This window comes from Acartia tonsa, chromosome 5 (genome assembly GCF_053477335.1).
Source record: "Acartia tonsa isolate MP-2025a chromosome 5, ASM5347733v1, whole genome shotgun sequence".
Taxonomy (NCBI): Eukaryota; Metazoa; Arthropoda; class Copepoda; order Calanoida; family Acartiidae; genus Acartia; species Acartia tonsa.
In genome coordinates, this window is record NC_137264.1 from 36637087 (window position 1) to 36660944 (window position 23858).

The following is a 23858-nucleotide window of genomic DNA, read 5'->3' on the forward strand; positions in this document are numbered from 1 at the left end:
TGGTAGTGCAACTTTTAGTATAAAGTAAATACATATAAATGTATCCATCTTTCTATATTTATCTATCTATCCCAATAAATGTGTATGTACATGTTTTTTTGGATCTCCAAAACTGCATTAAAATCCAGGGATACATGTACAGGATTATTGATGATAATATATCTAAAATCCCCATATCTTCCGTTTGAAATTATGTCTGTAGTAGGCGTTTAATTTTTGTGGTATAATTAAATTAAAACACCATTGAATCCTCCTTCCATGATGAAAGTCATAAAATGGCGTTGATATAAAAAATCTAAGTTTTTAAATGTTTTTGCTTTAAAAAGAATCTGATCTTAGAGGTATATTTTATTTTAAGATGTTTCAGACAGACTTACACACAGGCATTTTAAATTACAATGTGTCAAATTACAACTCTAATCTACGTCTATTGTCCTTATTTAAATAATCAGCATGTTGTTATTTACAAGGTCTAAACTTTCGTTGCTTTCTTAATTATTATGTAACTAAACCAGGGAGGAGGGATAAGGTATTGGAATATCAATCAGTTTCCCTCCAAATTCTACTTTATTGACGAAGACCAAACTGCATTACTTTTGCACCACTTTTGACGTCATGTTCTCCATCTTTTTTAAAGGGTTTTCTTTCCCATTTCTCCTCTCATCTTCCTCAATTTAAGACGTCACAGGAATCAAAAGTGACACAAAAGTTATGCAGTTTGGTCTTCGTCTACTTTATTGTGCTTTTGATTGTGGTGGAAGAAAGGGTGTAAATTAAATTAATTGTTATTGTCTTTATTTTAAAAATCAAAGTATAGTACACAAAAAGAAGTATCAATTTTTCATAGTACATACCGAATTATCTAGTAGTTGGGTGTTAGTGAGTTTGAATCAAAATGATTATCAAAATCTCTAAACGATTTTCGGATCTAAAGGCGGGTATGTGTCGGGGAATAAACCACAAAAAAAGAATAATTTTAACTTCAATTTTTTTGCTTTACTTGTTTATTTTGTTTAGATAACTGTAATAAATTCTAATTTAATTTTTGACCTTATTAAAAGAGCAGAAACCAAATATACCAGGAAAAAATGGTCAAAAGTGGCGAAAATATTCTACCTTAAAAAAAACCATAAATTTCAAACTCTAAGCAATAGCAACAATTTAAAGGTATGGCAATAGACAAGGAGGTCGCAGTCCAAATTGTTGTCTTGCCAGTTTGGTCGGACAGACGGGCGAACAATTAACGTATATTTTCATGTCAGAGTAACTTTGCAACTAAAAAGTTTGTTTGTTTGTTTTGTGTTACAATAATAGAAGAAATTAAACAACAAACAAATGTAATTCAGAGATAGATAGACAAACTTATTTATTAAACATCACAAATAAACATTTTTCTAGCGACTAGTGACTACGGGGACCTATCTACCTGCCCTTTACTTGAAACCTAACCTACAATAAAGTAAAATTACGTTTTTTCTGAGGCTTTTTTCAGTGCCTATAAAATATAACGTCATACTGGCCTACCATTGATAATTTAGACTGTGCATTAGCCTATCATTGGTAATTTGTATTGTATGACGTCATTTTTTTAGGACCATAAAGAGCTTCCGTCTTTCTGCTTCTAAAAGTTTGCTTGTGGTTCAGTTTCGATAGCATAGAACATTCATAAAAAGGTTATGACAGACAATTAAAAGCATTCTTTTAATGAACGATGAATACTTTGATAGATGAAAGGATAGACAGAAGAGCAGACAACTAACTGACAAATTAGATAGACAGACAGACATAACAGATAAATTAATAGACAAAAGTTTAGCTAGTGTATAACTTTAGGAGAACAAATTTGTAGACATAGTCTAATACAAAAGAAAGATAGATAGAAAAAAAACATAAAAAGGTAGATAAGCAAACAAAAAGATAAATATATAGGTAGATAGGCAGAAAATAGATGGAAAATTTGTAACTTAAAAATTAAATTAAATTCAAGAGAGACAAAGAAAATAAAATTAAAATTTTGTATACAAGCATTTAAGCAATAACAATTTACAATACATTACTCCCCGTTTCCGCTAAGATAAATCACTTACATATACATATACCTGTGGGCCATTAATGATACCCCCTACCCGAAATTTTAATTCTTTATCTTTTGTAGAACTCTAACTCTAACTAAAGAGATTTTATTGATCAATATCTAGGTAAAGATAAACTTATCGACCATTGTCCTCTCCCTTGCATGGTTATGGGTGTGATTCACTGGAGGTTTAAAAGATTTTCCATTTTATTCTGAATTATTCATGAAGACGGAAACTATTTAACTAATGTTTTATATCAAAACAAGGATTTAAAATAATATTATATGGTAAACATAAAAAGAGAATTGCAAAAATAATATACCACACATTCACAATTTACAAAACTTAAAATATTAAATTTTTTGAAAAAAAAGGAGGGGTATAGTCTCTTTTGTGACAACGCCTCTTAAGGGGCGTTTCGTTGTATTTTCACTGTAGCTTTTCTGTTATTTCTGGCACCTTCCGAAGGCTCTAACCCTGCGGGGCAATCACCTAATCTATCTTAACCTAACCTAAAATACGAAACGCCTCTTAAGAATTGTTGTTGTAAAGGAGGATTTTAATTTCAATGTTGGCGTTGCTTGAGAGGGGTTGGTGGATATGGGGTTTGCCTTAAAAGGCATTAAATATATCTTATAATAGTCCTATTGAATTTAAACTTTCATTTACCAATATCTTTGTTTAGACTTGTTAAGAATATTTCATTACTTAAAAATTTGATTGCTGATGCTAAAGGGATGGTTCATTAAGTTGGATTTGTTGAGCTTCGTTCTTTATTAACATTGTCATCCTTGTTTATTCTAAACTTAATGTTAATAAAAAGCTTTATTTTGTTATTCTATCTCAATAGTGATAATCAAGATATTATCTGAGAAAAAAGTTCACTTAAATTCTTCAAGAAAAAGTTGAGAAAATATATAATTTCATAAATGTTTTTAATCAAAACATTGATATAAAAATGGAAAAAGTACATTCCTCACAAACTCCACATACACAGTACACACATTAAGATAAAGTTTGGTATCCTTATATTAAAAGTAACAGGATGTCTGTCTGTAGCGAAGATTTCACACACAACCCGCTGAACAGATTTAGTTCTTCTTTACTGTGAAGCTTCTTACAGATCCAGGGAATGTTTATAACTATAATGGGAGAGAATACCTCCACCCTCTCAAGAAATCTCCCCTAAAAAAATCATCCTTCCTCAATTTTTTCCCATTTCTTTTTAAAAGAAATCTTTATTGGAAATTTCTGCTGTATTTCTTAAATAGCAGCCGAGAAAGTTGAATTTCCCCCTTGTTGTTCCTAACTATATTACTGACGGACAGACAAAACTAATTTTAGAGTAGCTTCGCTATACTAAAAGAAATAAAAAGAGTAAGTAAAAACTAAAAGAATTTTTTGTAACTCAACTTTGATGGTAGAAAAAAGTTGGTCTAATGAAATGATGTAATAAAAACATCTAGAAAGAGCCAAGAGACACAACAAATAAACACAGAAACTTTTGATCTCTGCTTTGATTATTTTCAGGCTAAAATTATTTTGGTAGCCTTAGAAACTTAGACTCTTAGAGCACTTTTATTAAATCTAGGTTGATTTATACTATATCATACTAGAAGTGTTCAAACTATTGAAATCTATGGAAAGGGAAATGTTTATGATAATTGGGTGTGTGCACCAACTTATTGTTCAATTAGTCTCATCCCTTTAGCTATTAGAAAGTTTAATAGAAAAACACCTCAGAATAAATAGTGAAATGATTTTTTATCCCTTATCCCTTTTTATTTATTAGGCTATACATATGTGTGTAAATAAATGAGACTAATTGTATTGTACAAGTATAACCTATAATTAATTAACAACATAAAATGCTAAATATATTATTATAAGGTGTTGTATGTATATTTACCTGAATTTAATTAATTATCATAGTATTTTCTTGGTTTATATCATTTTTAAACTTCAATATTTCTATGATATTCACTAATAATACATGGATATTGTGAGAGATTCTCGCCTAACCTGATAAAATATTTCTGTATTTCTGCTATTAGAGTGTCATCAGAGAACAGTCCATTAGAGTGTATTAGTGCATATGTTAGATTACACCCCTCTAACTTTCAACTGGGGTTGGGCCAGATATCCGGCCATTTTAATATCCGGCTACCGGTTATTAAAACTATCCGGATATCAAATGTCCGTCTGATTTCTAATGTCGGATATCGGGTTATCCGACTGGATATCCGGTAATTTGCCGTATATCGGTCCATTTTCAATATCCGACCGGATTCCGGATAACCGGCATTATAAACCAGCTGGATATTCGGTATCCGGCCAAAACAGTATCCGGCACAACCCTAATTTCAACTCAGTTTTGAGTTGACCAATTTATTCTTCAACATTTGCTTTTGTTTTACATACAAATATTTTGTGTTAAAACAGTATAATTCCTGCTAGGGCTCTTGTGAACAGTTCCATATTGTTGATCCAGTGAGGGAGGGTCCAGTGGTTGCACAGGAATCTAATACAGGGACACACATCAGTATCATTATGCAAAATTATTTCAAAGTATTGATTTAGATGTGAACATCAGGGATCGTAAGGGATAAGACAATAGACGATAAATTATTTTAAATTTAATTATTGAAGCTACTAATGACAGAACGAACTTATAACCTTACGGGGATATTAAACCTTACAACTCGTTGTCCCCTTCTAGTTATATTGGGTACAGGGTAGCCCCTCAGGGCAAAGACATCTTAGATAATGATATAGAACACGCAGGGTATGGACACTCCCACTCTTATTTTCAATATATTTTAAAAATAAGGGGGGGGGGGCTTATGTGCTCGCTAAGCACTTTTAGGGAAAGAACTGATTATTTTCCAAAACATTTAAAAAAGTGTTACTTTATTGAACCAAATATCCCGTTTTTGCAGTGAAATTGAATGATAATCTGAATGATTGTTGTAGAAAGTGTTTGTGTGTGTTCCTGAGGATGCCAGACCTGACTATCAGGATCCAGGTATGGGGGCATCTCATCCTTACGATCCTTCTCACGACTCTAAAAAAGGAAAATTATGTTTACTATGCTACAAAAAATAATTATCAATGAAATTTTACGGATAAACATCACTGAACAAAATTTTTCTGAAGGTAAAAAATTTGTCAAAAAGGAAAAAAACAATATTTCAACAAGGGGAACAAAGTATTACAGACAATCATACAGACAGACATACAGAGGGAGTAAAGCTTTACCTGAGTACTATAACCACTCTCCACTCCTTCCCTCCTATTTCCACCTCCACCCCCATCTCCCCCACTTCTTTCCTCCCTCTCATTTCTCCTCTCTCCCTCTGTCCTTTCTTGCCTCCTTTCACCCCCACCTCCACCGCCCCCACCCCCTCCTCCAAGCTCTGGGTCCCTTTCCCTGTCCACGTTGGTTGAGTTCCGATTTTCACCGCCAGATGTTCCAGCGTTTCCTGTAGTGGCGCTGCTTCCCCTGTTATCCAGGGTGTTGTTGTTTGACCTGGAGCCGTCCGGCTGGCTCCGGTCACCTCGCTCACCCTGATTATGAGAAGAATTAAATTGTCGTTTTGTGAAAATAATTTCAATAATATTTCTTTTAATCAGAAAGGTCTAATTGTTAAAATCTTTTAAATTAAACATTAAGGTTAAATGAAGTCTTAATTAGTGAATCGTTCTTGTTATGAAGGTAAATTATAAGAACCAAATTCAAAATTGTCTTCCCTGTTGAGTATTTTGTGCTGACCGCTCATTACTCCCTCCCCCTCCACCACTGCTACGCTGTGGCTGCTCGGGGGGCGGGGGAGGTGGCTGTGACCGCTCAAGCGACGACTGTTGCTGATTTGACCGCTCTCGGTCACGATCCATTGTTCGGTCACGCCCACTTGGGCCATGATCCATTGGAGGTGGGGGAGGTGCCCCACCCCCACCACGATCGCCACGTCCTTGATAGTCGCCCTGGGAGGGACGCTCCCGTGAGGGGTCAGGCATTGACCTGGAAAAAAATACAAATGTACATCTAATAGATAGATAATAAGAAAAGATTAACAATTGAAAGCTAAGTTGTTGAATAGCTGTGTGTATGTAATATATTTATAAGATACTAGTGGCTGCGCCCTTAGCATTTTGAAGAGAAAGAAAAAAAATGTCTAAAACCATAACAAGACGTGCATTCGAAAATAAAATAGCCTAGAATTATCCAGGGACCTATGCCTCCCTGAATAAACAATTAGGCCGTTTAGTAGTTATCAACATCTTAAACTACAGACAAAAATGTATACAAGATAAATATAGAGAGAAGATAGCTAGATAGATAGATAGATAGATAGATACCTGATTGTGTCCATACAATTTTGTTGGTTCCTATCCATAGCTGCCATAATAGATATATAGATAGATAGATACCTGATTGTGTCCATACAATTTTGTTGGTTCCTATCCATAGCTGCCATGATAGATAGATAGATAGATAGATACCTAATTGTGTCCATACAATTTTGTTGGTTCCTATCCACAGCTGCCATAATAGATAGATAGATAGATAGATAGATACCTGATTGTGTCCATACAATTTTGTTGGTTCCTATCCACAGCTGCCATGATAGATAGATAGATAGATAGATAGATACCTGATTGTGTCCATACAATTTTGTTAGTTCCTATCCATAGCTGCCATGATAGATAGATAGATAGATAGATAGATACCTGATTGTGTCCATACAATTTTGTTGGTTCCTATCCATAGCTGCCATGCCGTTGGGGGCATTCACAGCACACTCTATGCAGTCAATCTAAACAGGAAAATAACATTAAGTATACACAAGGTGGTGACTTTGACTGTTTATTAACTTTTATTATAATAACGTTTTCTTTTTCGTTGGCATATCTACTTGGGGGACTTTTAGTGATTTTGATAGTTTTTACATTAAATTGAGTGTCTAAAAATTTCAACAATTAAATGTAAACAACAGAAGGGGTTGTTTATGTATTATTATTGGGGCTCCCTGATTAGAAAATGATAGTAAGTCTTATATAAATACAAATAGACTGATAGACATAAAGAAGTAGCATAGGTTACTAGCAAAATGTAGATTAAAAGACGCCGGAAAGAACTACCGCCAAAAATCTTTCTTTTAACAATAACTATCAACTTGTTGAGATTATTTTGCAAAATAAAATTAGAGTTCACCTGTGGATCCATCATTCTATAATCACGTGAAGAAAACTTTTCTCTGTATTCTCTAAAAAATTTGAATTGAGTTAAAATAATTATCAAATATAATCTTAGTAGCAGAGCTACTTTGAATGTAAAATTTGTAGGGTGTTTGTGTTTTAAATTGTAGCTTTACACCTTAAAAAAATTCACCTTAGGGACGTACAACACTTATATTAAATTTTATATACTATATAGTTTTTTTTCGAATCCGGTGGATAGGAACCGGTTCTCATCCATACGAAAAAACTATGTCTAGCATCGTATTATATCCAGCTTTCTACAAATATAAAAATGTACAATCAAAAGATTAAAACCAGTTTTTTTAACCGGTGCCTTCGGCACCTCGGGGCTAAAAAAACTAGTTTTAATCTTTTAATTGTACATTCTATATCCGCGGAAAGCCGTTAATAATACGATGCGAAAAATAACTATTCCACTTGAAGCGGCGAATTAAAAAAAACACGAACAAACCAGTTTTGGGCTTAAATGCGTTAAATCAAAACGTTGTTACACCTTTTAAAAGCATTGTAATTGTTGGAAAAAAATAGTTTACTTTTGAAATGCGTAGAAATAAAAACAAGTAAGGTAGAAAGAAGAATTTCCCAAAAAGACACGGTAATCTATAATAGAAAGTAGAACGATGTTTGTCCGTATGAAGCATGATATCTCGGTAATTACTGAATTGAACCGATTGGGCTAAATACAAGGTAGCAATTAAGGTGTGAGACAATTTTTGCAAAAGAGTAATTTTTATTAGATGATTTTTTTGATGATATCAACTTTTATTAACGATATCAATGGGGGGGGGGGGTGGGATTTCCCATAACCTCATTGTGATAAGCCCCTAGAGGCTAGGGTAGAAAACCTATTGTTACAAAGAATAAGTAAAGAAAAAAAGTACAAAATATCCAATGATTTAAATATTTGACAATTCCAGACAAAAACAGTTTGAAAGGAAATAAAGAGAGAAATGAACTAAAAACTATGTGCACAATTTTAAGCTAGATAATAAAATATACATAAAGTTTAATATATATATTTGGGTGTCCAACGTTTTTTCCTATATTTTTCGTAGATCATTGTTGAATTAAAATGATTATTTAAATTTTATTTCATGTAGATCTTCTAAGTTCCGACGTTCCAAGTGAGTTATAAAAAGAATCATCAGAATGGGGAATGTTCGAAAAAAGGAGTCAAATTAAACTACAGCAGAAAAATGATTATGTTTAAAAAACGTAGCCGATTGGCATACAAAGCCGACAAGGGAATTTAGGTAAAAATTTAATAAAATAGAATCTTCGGTACCATTAAAAACAAAATAAGTCGAACACAATATTCATTAGTACTAAAGTGGGAAAATTTGTTTTACTGGCTTTAATTGGACGTAATCATCCTTGTTTATTAGGGTAAAATACTAGAAGGAGAAAGGGTTAAATAACAGAATCTCCCCATCGCAACCACCTTGTGCAACCTTTCTGTTGGGTCATTGAAAATCAACCTATGGTGTCGCTTATATTAACACAGCTAAGTAGCAGAAAATAATTTAGAAGTAGACAAAAGAGGTCATTGAAAAAGGAAGAGAGGTAGTTTTCTGTATATACATCTATACTGTTGATCTATTCATCTTTTGTAAAAGGTTGAAATAAAGATAATTTTTAGACATTAGTTAAATTAATGATTTTGGAGAGGAAAATAATTATTTTACAAAAACATTTTGGATCTACTGCAGTTCATGGTAAAATATTGCTGGTAACGAATGCTTCCTGGTTCCTGGCAACATTACAAGATTCCTGGAACCAGCAGCACGCAAATTCCCCTAAATCCTAGGTTCCTGTTAGCTGGCAATCTGCAAATTTTTCAAGTTACCAGCAATAACAGAAGATTACTGGCTTACAGGAGTTTTTACCCCATACCCTTTTTCACAATTTCAAACAGCAACAATTAATAAGGGACAGTAATCGATGTGCATTCCTAATAGAGGTGGGGTAAGGATTTAAGAGAGTGGGATCTTTACCTTTAAATTTAACTGTTTCTATCTTAATATCCACTTTCGCGCCAAAATTTGGGCGGTCCTATTTATTTTTATAATATATTAAAAAGGGGGGAGGGGAGAAACATTCGTAATTTTAATCATATTAATTAATAAATTAATTTTTTCTAAGTGAGGCTATGAAATCAAACACTAAAACCATCAATTTGAACGCCTATAGAATGCAAAACTTAATACTAGCCCCTGTAACCTAAAATAACCTAATTATAAAAAAGTGCCGCGGCCAGGTTTGATGGTTTAGTTAGGGGGGGAGGGGGGCCAATATTTCAAAATTGAAAAAAAAATTTTAAGAGAATAACACCAACAATTCTAGTAGCGTAACTGACATACAGACCATGATAAGAAAAGCTTTACTCTTATGGTAGATATTGATTTGAGTGAAACCATGAAGGTAATTAGATTATGGCGGGAGATTTTTATTTCAAATAATTCTATTCCATCCCCTTTTTAGACTTCCAAATCAAACTAAAATAGTTAAAAACCTTCCAAGGACCTATTACCCTTAAAGTTTTTCCTGACTTCTTTTATATTGTTACTTTTTACGCCTACGTAAATGTTGTATTATTAACTGTAGATAAAAATCAGAAATACGGAATATTTATCATATTTGTCTTGTCTCACCCCCCCCCCCCCTCTCTCTCTAATTCATTATTTACATTTGATCAGTTTAAGGTTTTTAATTTACTATGAATTGTTGTAGAACTGAGCAAAATTTATACCTTATCCTAACTCCCCCAATTAGTACCGAGAAACACCACTACCCTCCCACCCCCCACCACATCAGACAAACATGCCAAAAAAGCCACCTCTAATTGTGGGGTAAGTGTAATAAAAGGGAAATGGGAATTAAAAAGGGAAATATTGCTTTTTAACAGGAATATTTCAAACATGCCAGTAGCCAGGAATATGCATAAATTGCCAGCAACCAGAAAAGTTAAACATTGGTAGCTCCAGAATTATTTCTTGTTATGCTAGATCCAGGAAGCTTCCAATATTGCCAGGAAACAGGAAGCATTCGTTACCAGCAATATTTTACCATGAACTGCAGTAGATCCAACATTTTTCTCTCTTTCCTTTTTCTAGTACTTCTTTTCCTGCTCGAACAAATATTTATATTTTTGTTATTGCCTCGCCCAAGTTTTATTTTTTAACTTAGATGCGAAATATCTGTAGAAGTTCCTTTCACTTATAACTAACTTGACTGAGATTTGGTGATTAACTAACATATTGTTAAGATTTTAGAGTATAACAGTAGATGGGGAAGGGGTCAAATAACTGTATGTCCCCACCCAAAGGACCCTCTGCAGACTCTAAATTGGGTCTTTAAAAAATAATTAATAGCGTCGAGAATATTAACAGAGCCAAGTCGCTACAAGAAAGCAATTTTCTAGCAGACGTAAAAGGTAAAAGAAAAGGCGAAGCTACGATGTAATACCCATTGTCTGTCCGTCCGTTATTAGCGCTATGGGAGATATGTAATTTTCTCGGAAGCAGCTATTTAAGATTCTATTTTTTTGTGAAGATATCCCGTACCAAAGAGCATCCAGTGTCGGCAGCCTGGCAGTGTGTCGGTTACAATAGATGTATTTATCTATTTGTATAAAAGGTTTTGTGATTTTCATGCAGCATATCTTTATATTTATTTTGTTTTCTACTTACTTTTTTTTACAATCACTGAACAACTTCAATATACATTTTTTGTCCGTACTTCAATCTATGATTTTTTTTATGCTTCACTACTTTTGGATTTTTCCTCCTTATACCTAAATCATCATAGGTACTCTCTGGAAGACTAGACAGACTAGGTAGGATATATTTAAGTAAAGTATTGTTAAGTATATAAAACTTTTCTGGCTGTATAGCAAAGTGGAGCAAATCACACTATAAGATGCCATTCAAAATAATTTGTAATTTTGAAATTTTCAAAGTACAAAAAGTCGTACACAAAAAAACGAAGATAAAAAAATCATAAAAAAAGGTATCCATACTTTGAAAGTAGTCATAAATGTTATGAATTGTTTAAAATTTTATTTCTCTCAACATGGGTTATTTAAGATTTAATTGATATTGTAGATTTATGATCTACACTAAAATCCACCTGAAGTGTTTCTTTTAGCATTTTTATAACATTCAACTTGCTGTGTCTTTTGACATAGTGTGAGCATCTTTAGTCGATCTTGACACATTTTAAATTCATTTTAAAATATTCAAAAAGTTTGTTTCATTCCATTTTAAAAGTTTTAAGTTAATTCTCAATAATTTTAGAATCAGCATTTTGTCTCTTTCTAACAACGTGTGCCATTTCTCTAGTTTCACTCTTTCTTTCTTTCTCTTTCTCTCTCTCTCCCTTTCTTCTCTTTCTCTCTATCTCTTTCATTCTTCATCTTTATTTCTCTTTCTCTCTCTTTCATTCTTCCTCTTTATTTATCTCTCTCTCTCTCTCTCTCTCTCTCTCTCTCTCTCTCTCTCTCTCTCTCTCTCTCTCTCTCTCTCTCTCTCTCTCTCTCTCTCTCTCTTTCTCTCTTTTTTTCTCTCTCTCTCTCTCTCTCTCTCTCTCTCTCTCTCTCTCTCTCTCTCTCTCTCTCTCTCTCTCTCTCTCTCTCTCTCTCTCTCTCTCTCTCTCTCTCTCTCTCTCTCTCTCTCTCTCTCTCTCTCTCTCTCTCTCTCTCTCTCTCTCTCTCTCTCTCTCTCTCTCTCTCTCTCTCTCTTCAATTTTCCTCTATTTTTTATATTTCTCTTTTAGGTGTTCTATTTAATTTCTTGTGAACATTTTAAAAAAGCTTTTCCATAACAGAAGTACAAATGTATGTATTATATCGTGGTGGCTATTCTAAAATTTAGAACAAAATCCTGTTAGTGTTTTTTTACTCATCTTTGAGCTTTGCTTGTAAGGATGTTTTCATCCTTGTTAAATGCTGCTAAAAGATTGTATTTACCAAAATACATCAAGTTAAAGATTGAAAAAGAAGTTTTTCTATTAAATTTTGTGATTTATTGACTTTACATCATAATATTTTTCCTTACAGACCCGGGGTTAAAATTAGTAATATCAGATTGGCGAAGGTTATATCTACTATTTGTTTTCAGTAACGCAGCTACTCTATAACTATGTAATGTATGTTCTCCCGTTACATAGAAGCTTCTTATAAGTCCTTGCCGTGCTTTTAGCTATGTTGAGGAAGGGTTAGTCAGGCTAAAGGTTTTTGTCTCCTTCACCCAAGACATTTTAAAAACTTTGAAATTCCCTCTCTTGATAGAAAACCTCTATAGGCTAATGACAAAAACACTTGTTCTAATCAAATGACTTATCCATTTCTACAGGAATATTTAGTAAATATGTCACTAATCTATACAAATAAAATCAATCATTGAATAATTGTAATAAATACTCTAATCATTAATAATTAATGTGAAAATTGATATTAATTAGTAAAAATAATTACAATTAGATTTATAATTGATAATACATTTGAATAAAAATGACAACTATATTTTGACATAAAATTTAAAAACATAGCTGTTCAAAGCTCTTAGTTTAAAAAAGGTAAATTTTACATTAATATAGAAAAGTTTAGCCTAAAAAAATACATAAAAGGCACACATAAAAGAAGTTTATCATTATTGTGCATTTGTATGATAATAATAAACAATTATGTTATTATGTCATGGGGGGGAATATTCATAGATAGGTAAAGATGTCAAGCCAAGTAGCTTATTTCACATTGGTTAGACTAAAAATTGTATAAGAGAAGCTTTGGAAATATGTGTTCTCTATACTCTTTTTAAACAGGAATAAAAACATCGATAAAAACGAAGCCATTTTTCAAATTAAAGCAAAAGCCTTAGAATAGAATTATCTAACATTTGATGATTATTTAATTCAGGCATTGAATTTCCTAAAGTATTTGACAGAGAATTGCATATAAACAATCATTGAATCACAGACAAAAACATTATTTGGTTTTTCCTAGCAGTTAAAGCTTATTACTAATAATATTCTATATTGTTCTCTGGGGGAATATACATGTCTAATATTTCCTGATTAAATTTGCCACCTGATTAATGTGCATTTCTTCAACCATAAATAAAAATTATGTGTATAAATAGAACAGCAATAACATGTTATTATTGTGTGAATTTATTCAATCAAAAGGATAATAATGACCATAAGTAGCGCCGCTATTACATGCTGATTAATGTGATATTCTTCAATCCAAAAGGACAATTAAGCCCATAAATAGCGCAGCAATAACGGGTAGATAAAAAGGACAATTATAAAGCAAAACAATATCAAGTTTTGTTAAAAATTATAACTGCATAAACAATGACAATAAAGTTGAATACAACAATAACATGTGGAATAATGCGAATTTCTTCATCTAAAAGGACAATTATGGTCTTAAAAAGCATAGCAATAAAAGCTAATTTTGCATTTCTTCACCAATAAATACAGCAAAAATATGTTTATTAATATATGCAATGCTTCCAATAGAGAAGAATTGACTCTAGTTTAAAGAAAGAAAATTTGGAAGATGTAGAACGCTATTAGTTTAATTGATTTTGTTGAATGCTTTGTTTAATTCAAATGTACATTAAATTAATTTTAAACATCAATAGAAAAGAAAATCACTTTTTAGAATATAGTTAACAATTTTTTTATTTAGATCTAAAAAGCGTCAAAGGTATAGTATCCTAATCTCTTTAGAAACAATTAGTAATTGGATTGATGATGCTTTTGTACATATTTTGATTCAGTTTTACGTATAAGTTGAATGCCAACACTAACTTACTAACATACAAGATTTGGATTTGTATAGTTACTGTACTACTAATAGTTATTTATCGCATCGTATTATAAACAGCTTTCCGCGGAAATAAATGTGTTCATTTATAAGATAAAGCCAGTTTTTTAGCTACGAGATGCCGAAGGCACGGTTTTTAATCTAATTATTGTACTTTATTATATTCGTAGAAAACTGGATATAATACGATGCTAAACATAATTTTTCATTATGGCTGAGAACCGGTTCTAATCCACTGGATATTAATCGGTTTAGAGAAGTGATACTGGAAAAATAAATCACCTGTTTTTTCTTGCAGCTCTTTCTTCGTCGTGTCTCTCTTTTCTCTCTCTCCTTCTCTCCTCCCTTTCTCTCCTGTCTTCCCTGTGGATTGATAGTATGTATGCATTCTATTTTTGTCTTGCTTGTAGGGAAGCTTCTCAACAACCAACGAAAGACTGTAGTCTGTCAATGTAACGTTAAAATTAAGATTATTAACTCAAAGGTATAAAATATTAGGAAGGATTTTAATCTTATTTTTTTTGTTAACATTTGTTTACGGTTTCTTGAGCAGTTGTCCGTGGATAAGCAAATGCAAAATTGTCAAAAAAAGGAGATTTTCCCACGTTTTCAACGACAATTTCCACTGTCCATACGTTATACGTTTTTCATTACGGTCCAGACAGGTTATTATCCTGCGAAAACTGAACGGATTCGGATCCATACTGTAATAGTTTTTTTTATCTTATTGCTTTAATACAGACAGATTCCCGCGGATAGTAAAATGAAAATTTATAAGTGTTGTTGGCCAACAAAACTGGTATTAATTTTATGATTTTGATTTTATATTTCGTAGAAAATTGTCTATATTATAATGATTTTCTTGGTATGGCTAAGAACTGGTTTTAATCTATGTGAAATAAATCAGATTCGAAACAATTCTGGAAAACAATATTCAATAATTAATTTCAAATTTGCAGGCTGATATGATTTTACCCCAAGCTGTGGCCTAGATCCAACCTTTAAACTCATTGATTCGTGGCTTTGGGGCCAACAATATGAGGGATATGTCAACTGAAGAAATATATTTCAACTAGTGATTTGTAAGTAACATTCTATCCACGCATAATGTCAACAGTTTATGCCGACTATATGCCAATGAAATATTTCTATGATAACATGATAGCAAATTCAGCTATCATTTTTATTAGATAAATTGAAAATAAAATAGAAAACCAAATAGGTGCAGTTAATATTGAATTCTTTAGCTTAAGACAAAAAAACCTTAAAACCTGATCCAACAGTAATGTTTGCTTCGTCTAAATTTTTAAATGAAAGAGTTTGGCTAAAACAATTAATGTAGAAAGCTCACATTTTAAAGATTCCTAGACTTTTATTTTCATCAGATGTCAAATACCTAAAATGCCTGACTTCAGCCTTTTGTTAAAGTTTGAGAATTGAGATATCTATTCAACCTACAGCCTAACTTTAAATACCACGGGTTTAGGGAATTTGGAAATTTTATTGTCGCAATTCTGTAAACAAACGACCAAAAAGCTATATCTATAATACAAAGTAGCTTGATGTCTGTCTGTCCGTCCTTCACTTAAGATCTTGGTAACCACTGAACCGATTGGATTATACTCTTCAGGGAATATACCTACTGGTCCTGTTGGCTATTTTCTTGGTAAGAGGGACACCCCCAACCCCCCCAAAAATTAAAAAATCCAAAATGATGAGTCTAACAACTTCGACGACACCCCCAACCCCCCCAAAAATTAAAAAATTAAAATGATGAGTCTAACAACTTCGACGAAATAAAATTTCTTTACAAATTTTCTTTTCGAAGCTTTTTATAGTGCCTACAAAAAAGGGGATAAATTAAAAAACTTTTGGCTAAAGTTTCAGAATAACATTATAATACAATAATTTTATCCCTTTTTATAGGCACTATAAGGAGCTTCTTTCTTTTCTAATTTAAAATTACTATACGATTTTTATAAGCATTAATGTAGCGTTTGTAATACATTTTGAAATAACATTTCATATCGGCACCGCGCAAATTATGGCCAATATTGTCCTTGATAGATATTTTAGAATCTACATCCCTTATAGCATAGAATTTGTTAAAATTGTAAAATATCTATCTAATATTTCCACTCATGCTAGATATCAAACTTAACAATACAAGTAGCTCAAGTCAAGTAGGACGATTCAATTTAATATTTAATCTATAGCTTTTGTTTTCTTTAAAAATCATTATCCTTGTTTTTAACCATACACTAAGCTTCCCTTTGCGTTTTAGATCATAAAAAGACAGACAAACGGGCGGCCATGTTATTTAATAATGTATTTTTTATTTTTGAGGAATCTTCTTATTATGAAGTTCATTGGCAGCCGAATAAAACCCCCTTTCTCTTGTACGGTTAAACGGCCAAAGTGGACTGGCAGACAAATATTATTGTATGGAGGATATTCTACAAAGTAAATAAAATTATTATAATCATTTTTATGAATTCAGTAAAACATTTGATGCGTATTAAAACGAATGTATAAGCTCTTTCATACATTTAATATATAAAGCAAAAAGGTTTTATTGCGTGTCCGTTAAGATCTCGCTATCCACTGAAATGATAAAATGCTCCTTTAAAGCTAATTTTAAAAAAAAATCTAGAGTCCCTAGATGCTTAAGAGTTAGTTTCTAAATAGAACACAAACCTTTATCTACTTCTATTCATACTGTAATTAAATCAATCTGAATTGCACTTTTGTGTCTTTTTATTTCTTCTAATGGAAGTTAAAAAAACACATTCTGTACAAAGAAATAATTCTTTTGTTCTAAAGGATTATCTATAAATATTTCATTATACATTTTAAGCTGAATATAAAATATCTAAGTAAAACATTCTTTAAAATAATGGACGCATTAACAACGAATGTCCGTCCGTAAGAAATTAGAAAAACAATAGGTCGAATCCAATAAAATGTCTTAGGCTAGCCAAGGTTAGGATTTCCTAAGTCTTTATATCTTTGTAAGGCTATGAAAACCTTAACTCTTAGGCCACCCTATGAAATTTTAAAGGATTTAGCCAATTGATATTTATTTGTTGCAAAAACTTTACTGTATATCTACTATGATTTTCTGTAGAGTATATATTAAAACTTTTTCAGGTCTATGCATAAATGTATGTATGTATGATATTCTGCTGTATTGCTGGTATAAACCAATAATTACACATAATACTACAATATTTACTAACACTTATACACATAGAGACACACATAATATACTTTTACTTTTTTTTATTTACAGGGTGTCTCAATGAAAAGTTGATTACTAAGCATATTAATACCTTTAAGTTAATATAATTTTTAAAAAACTAGTCCAAAAATAAAATTCATTTTTTATTTCTAACAAAAAGCACTTGGAAAGGAAGGGGGGGGGGAGTTGATACATAATTTCAATAAACGGGGGACGATGTTACCTAATTTATAAAGTTTTTACAGAACCGTTTTTCTTGGTACATTTTTTACTTATGGTTTAAAAAATCTCCTAAAAAACAATGAATTCAAGGACACTAAGAAAGTGTACGTCAGCTACGGATGGATGTACGTTAATCTTATTTTAAGGAAGCTTCGATGCTTAAAAGACAGATATGTTGATAAATAGATATAAGAGAAAAAGTTATTGATTTCCATACCCACCACCACATCTACTACTGCTGCATATATTTATTATTAGTAGTACAGCTACTCTATATTTCCATACCCACCACCACATCTACTACTGCTGCATATATTTATTATTGGTAGTACAGCTACTCTATATTTCCATACCCACCACCACATCTACTACTGCTGCATATATTTATTATTAGTAGTACAGCTACTCTATATTTCCATACCCACCACCACATCTACTACTGCTGCATATATTTATTATTGGTAGTACAGCTACTCTATATTTCCATACCCACCACCACATCTACTACTGCTGCATATATTTATTATTATTAGTACAGCTACTCTATATTTCCATACCCACCACTACATCTACTACTGCTGCATATATTTATTATTGGTAGTACAGCTGCTCTATATTTCCATACCCACCACTACATCTACTACTGCTGCATATATTTATTATTAGTAGTACAGCTACTCTACAACCAATATGAATGTCCATTCCTCGTTCCTTCTTGTTCATTGCCGGACTTTTTAATCTTTAAAAACATAGTTAAAACATGTTATTTTTAAATTATCATCTAATGATTTTTTACAATACCTGCCAAAATTCAAAATTAATTTCTAACGTTTCTTACAATTTCAAAGAATTGACTCTAACTCCTTTTTTCTACTAACTTATCTTTGTTTAGCTTGGTATTGATATGCTACCTATGGACCTATTTATCCTTGTAATCCCCAGAGAAAAAAACCCAGAGACTGCTAAATATAGTTTCAACAGCGTAGCTGCTCTGTTGGTCCACCAATTTACCGTCCCGATGGTCAGATAATATAAATTATCACGAATAAATGAGCTTCTTTAGGCATGTGTCATATTTTGTAATTTTATAAAATTTAAATGTTACTGCATTACTTATGACAATATTGTCCTTGTTGCTTTACATTCAGTGAATGTGTGTAATATAAACACAATGCTAGAATCCCCGGAGGGATTCAACCCTTTCATGCCCGTCAAAAGGGGTTAGGGCTTTTATTAAATGTCCGTCAGTCCGTCTCTGTAAGCTACGCCATAGGGGAAACATTGTTTATAGGGAGCTTCTTAAGATAGATTGCTGATTTTTTAATTTTGGAAGATTTTCTTTCTTTCTGAATATTTTTCTTCAGCCCCAATAAAGTAACACACGGGAGCATAAGTTATAATGTTGTAGTAAAGTTTAGTAAAGGTGTAAAATAGTTTACAGTGCAGCACAAGTGAAGTCAAGGCCTTTAGTACATATATTTATTGCCTATATATAAAGTAAGGCGTGTTCTTACAGAAACAAGGATGGCAACATACTAAAATTAAGCACAAAATTAACCATTTTTCGTTCTTATAAGAGTTAAAAATAGCTGTGTTTAGTGCTCTAGGAAAATGGGGATAGATGACACAGCTTTTGGCCTGTACATTTTATTGACGTCAGAGTAGAGGGAAAGAGATGGGGAAGGGGGAAAGAAACCCCCTAGAAAAGAGATGGGATATTTCCTGACCTCAATAGAATAGGTAGGCCAAAAGCAGTGACATCTATCCCCATTTTGCTCGGGCACTAAACACAGCTACAATAAAAAGTAATAGAGAAAAAAATAGTTTTATCAGTAAATTCAAATGCATTATGAACTTTACTTCTGAAGTTTAGCATATTGAAATAAAAAAACGTATATAGAGCAGTAGGAAGGACATACTAACAGACATACTAACAAACATTTATAGAGTAGCTTCGTTACTAGAAATAGAGCAGTAGGAAGGACATACTAACAGGACATACTAACAAACATTTATAGAGTAGCTTCGTTACTAGAAATATAAACAATTATTCGAATGCATACATATTTACTCTTGGGACCTGTGTCTAGATCTACTTTTGGCGGGTAATGCTGGTACTCCAGCGCTATCCAGCTTGCCAGAACTGTGGCCTTCCAGGTATCCTGCAGGTATGGTGGGCAGTGGAGCAATTATTTACTTGTAGAGCACTGTTAATTGCTATTAATAAAATTTCTCATTTTGATCTATTGCAGTCCACGGTAAAATGTTCTTGGTAAAGATTATCTTCAAAAATCTATGAACTTTTATGAAATTTTTAAATTTTGATCTAAAGGTGTTGATTCCTATTTTGATTAGGCACAATATTGAAAAGATTACATTAGCTTCGTGTTATTAGGTAGTTTTCCGCAGTTAGTAAAATTCATTCCAATTTGTTTTGTAAAGCACGAGGGCCCGAAGGCCAGGGCAAACAAAACTGCTTTCAATTTAATGAAAAATTCTTGAAAAATTTTCTGTAGTACAATTCTCTACATGATTTTTCAGTATGGATGAGACTCAGTTCTAATCCAGAGAATATTATTCTGTTTCGAACCCATACTGGAATAAAAATTATTCATTTAAAAATTAAAATTTGACAAGACGACAACAAACGTAGAATATTTCTGTTTTCTTAATTTAAACTTCAAAGGACCTTATCTAATATAAAGATTAAAATTTCTCTGAAATATACCTTCAACAGTTAGGGAGTTGAATCCATTTTTATAGAAGCAGAAATATAATCTATGATTATGGTTTGGACCCTCTAAAACTGTAATCTACCCTTCCACTTTCCCCTCTCTTGGTGAAGATATCTTCAACGCCGATACGATTTTTGAAATATAAGATTCCACTTTTGTCTCTCTTGTTGAAGATATCTTCACCAAGAGAGGCAAAAGTGGAATCTTAAATTTCAAAAATCGTATCGGCGTTGACGATATCTTCACTAAGAGAGGGGAAAGTGGAATCTTACATTTCAAAAATCGTATCGGCGTTGAAGATATCTTCACCAAGAGAAGGGAAAGTAGAATCTTATATTTCAAAAATCGTATCGGCGTTGAAGATATCTTCACCAAGAGAGGGGAAAGTGGAAAGGTAGATCACAGTTTTAGAGGGTCCAAACCATAATCATAGATTATATTTCTGCTTCTATAAAAATGGATTCAACTCCCTAACTGTTCAAAGATAAAGAAATACAATTACGATTTTGACCTTTAGCTTTTGATAGACAATGCTTACAAATCTTATGTCTATGCCTTATTTTTTTTTTTTTTAGATATTTCGTATTGGGTTTTTGGAATCAGGAAATATAAACACAGCCGAGTCCCTACAAAAAAAACCCAGAAATCAATTTGCTAGCTGACGAAAAGGGTCTGTCTGGATTATACATCTATACTTTTTACATTAATTGCCGTGTTAGAGGGGGAGGGGGGGGGGGGAGGTTGGTGGATCCATGCAGTCATCAATCTTTCGGGAGGGTATATTTAGTGATCTACCCACAGTTAAGTCAGGGTAAACAAATTTCAGTATTCCCTCCCCCCCCCCTAACTCACAAAAAAAGATATTTAAAAACATAGTAAAGCATTTCCTAAAATACCAAACAAATATATATACTGTACACAATAAAGACAGTCATAGACAAAAGACAGTAAATAAAAGGTATTTATTCCCCCCCCCCCCCCCCCATTCCCCAACTACACAGAGTAATTAGTTGATGCTTAATTCACTTTGCTGGTCACAGAATAATTACCAGGAAACAATATTCACAAGCAAAAATAAAAATAGGGGGAAAAGAGAGAGAAATATTAACATGAAAAAAAGTTCGAACTTTCCCACCAACAAGTCTAAGTTTATAGTATTATCAATCTAACAATAGAATTAATTTTTTAATTAGAAAAAAATATATGTTATCCCCATAACTTTTACTTCTGAAGGACAAACGGCTGTAAATTTGTCACCTATATTCAATTCACTAAGGCACAGGGATCGCACGACTAGAAAAAAACCGCGCGTAAATCGAATGTTTAAAACAGCGAGATTACCTTAAACCTGTAGGTAACTGTCGCCCTGATTATAGTTCTAGCTCTAGGAAAGCATCTACTGAACAAAATCCTACAGACTAGACGATCTTAGCCTAATCTAAATGATCCTCAAAAAGTCCCTTCATCAACTTACAGATGTATTATCATAAAAAAACCACGGTTTTTAAGACAAAATAACGTATACATTAAGAACATAAGAAAAAAACAAGGATAAAACATCCAGAAAATATAGCTAAAATGTCAGATATTGGTAAGTACATGCATTAAAAGCAGATAAAGCATAGGAGTCTAATGTTTATATTGTACCTAATCATCATAGAGATCTTCGAGTTTCAGTTCAAGAGGCAAATTTTATATAATACCTTAAAACCAGAAAATTATTAATGTAATTTTCAAGTCTTTCTTATAATATTCAAATAATCCGTTACGTCATGATTGACAAACGGACGTGTAGGAAAAACTGAATAAAAGCTTGCTTTGAGTAAGTAGGTCAGTAAGACAATTGGAGTGACAGCACTTAACATTACTTCAGCTAAACAATACTATCTTTACCATTCACTTTAAGACGAAATAACGTAGTTTTTCACTAATCTTAAACTGTTTTTTGAAAAATAACTTTTTTTTCACTTTCACTTGAAGTAATTAAGCACTTTTATAATGATATTTTTTCATAATAAGGATATAATAAATAAAAAATAATTGCTCCACTTTTTAATGAACCTGAGATAACTCTTCCGTCGCGACCGATTATTTCTTCCTCAAGCGGCGGATGGCAGTTTGAATAATAGCCGGCGGCGGCGGGGTGAATAGCGGCGGTACAATTGGCCGCCGTACACGGGTACTGCTGATATTCCTCTCCCTCACACCCACGGTATCGCGGCCATGTTGTATTCATACCTACATACTCCCATACCCGGCCTAAACTGATCACAACACAACAGTGAAGAGGAGCTCTTCTGTTAGAGAATCTCTTTCTCTCTCTATTTCTATCTTTCTCGCTCTCTCTTTCTTCACTCTTTCCCTCTTTCTCTATCTTTAATTCATACACACACACACACACACACACACACACACACACTTAGTAGCCTCCAAAGTTCTGCAAGCCCTCTCAACCTCTAACTTCTTCCCTTTTCCCTATTTTATCCTCCTTTATTTTTGGATGTAAGACAAATTACCCAATTATAAAAGGCCTACATAGCATTTCACTTGAATGATAATATCCTTCTTAATTAGAAATAGATAAAATATGTAAAAAAAACATTCAATGGCATTTTATTTTTATCAAGAAATAATTAAAATGTGTTTTAACAACATTTTGTGGCAGGCCTTTACTATTTATAAACAAAACTTTCCCTTTCAAAGCCTCCAAAGTGTTAAGCCTCTTTTTTTCTCCCAAAACTTGCTGTTTCTCTTTTTTTATTCTTAACCCAACCTCCCAATTTTGTCTATGTACCTAAGCCCTTTTTACTCTTTTAGTACCGAAGCTACTTGAGAATTATCAAAAATTTTAATGTATGTTTAAGTATTTAGAGCATTTGAAACTAATTGAATAAATAAATACTGATATTTATGATTGGTGTCCAACTTTGCAGGGGCTCGACCTTGTGCCATGTTGTCTCTAGAACCTCAGGGAGATGAATTCATTCAGCCCCCCTAGAGACTATCTATCTATGGAACAGAGACTATCAACCTATCTATCTATGTATGTACATATTCTCTACCTAAAGCATCCCCCTCCCCTTTCCCCTGTTTTTACAATAATGATGAGTTTCTCTTTTATAGGCCTAGGGGGCAAATGGGCCCTAATATATCATCTCTGAAAAAATCAAATATTTTTTCTACAAGGTTTTCATTGTTTTTTTTTTAAATGAGATATTTGATGAATATTTTATGATTTCTTTTTAAATATTTCAGCTCCTTCATATGGATCTATTTTTTACTTCATAGAAAATTAGGATCTATTTTTGACAAAAGTAAATTATAAGTATTCCAAAACAAGTTAATTCTGAGAGATTTTAAACCACACACAAAAGATCTACTATTTTTGCCTAGCAAGCCTCTTTCAGAAAGGCAAAACTTTTATAGCCAGACAGAATGAGTTATAGAGGAGAGAAATACAGACATTTCAAGAATTAGGGAGAGAAACAGAG

General features: G+C 32.6%; 2 protein-coding genes across 2 annotated transcripts in view; both read right to left on the reverse strand.

Annotated features, from left to right (window-relative positions):
- Nucleotides 1–5468, reverse strand: part of LOC145319415 (proton channel OtopLc-like) — a 64366-nt gene extending 58898 nt beyond the window's left edge. The window contains exons 1-3 of the mRNA XM_080161539.1: nt 5334–5468; nt 5083–5139; nt 4525–4596 (exon numbers count right to left, since the gene is read on the reverse strand). Of these exons, the coding sequence (XP_080017665.1) occupies nt 4525–4596; nt 5083–5112 (102 nt within the window). The 5' untranslated portion in view covers nt 5113–5139; nt 5334–5468. The remainder of the gene's footprint in view (nt 1–4524; nt 4597–5082; nt 5140–5333) is intronic.
- A 342-nt stretch (nt 5469–5810) lies between these two features.
- LOC145320128 (uncharacterized) lies at nt 5811–23014 on the reverse strand. Its single transcript, XM_080162568.1, has 6 exons — nt 22429–23014; nt 19704–19794; nt 14452–14532; nt 7291–7342; nt 6807–6892; nt 5811–6096 (listed from the first exon to the last, which is right to left on the reverse strand). The coding sequence occupies exons 1-6, from the start codon at nt 22601–22603 to the stop codon at nt 5811–5813; spliced, it is 771 nt and encodes a 256-aa protein (XP_080018694.1). The 5' UTR covers nt 22604–23014.
- Between the last annotated feature and the right edge of the window lie 844 nt (nt 23015–23858).

Coding starts and splice junctions, on each gene's coding strand:
- LOC145320128 (XM_080162568.1), bottom strand. CDS start 22,603: ATGAATACAACATGGCCGCGATACCGTGGGTGTGAGGGAGAGGAATAT. Junction 19,795..22,428: donor CGACGGAAGAGTTATCTCAG/GTTCATTAAAAA, acceptor CCATACCTGCAG/GATACCTGGAAGGCCACAGT. Junction 7,343..14,451: donor AGAGCTGCAAGAAAAAACAG/GTGATTTATTTT, acceptor CAAATTTTTTAG/AGAATACAGAGAAAAGTTTT.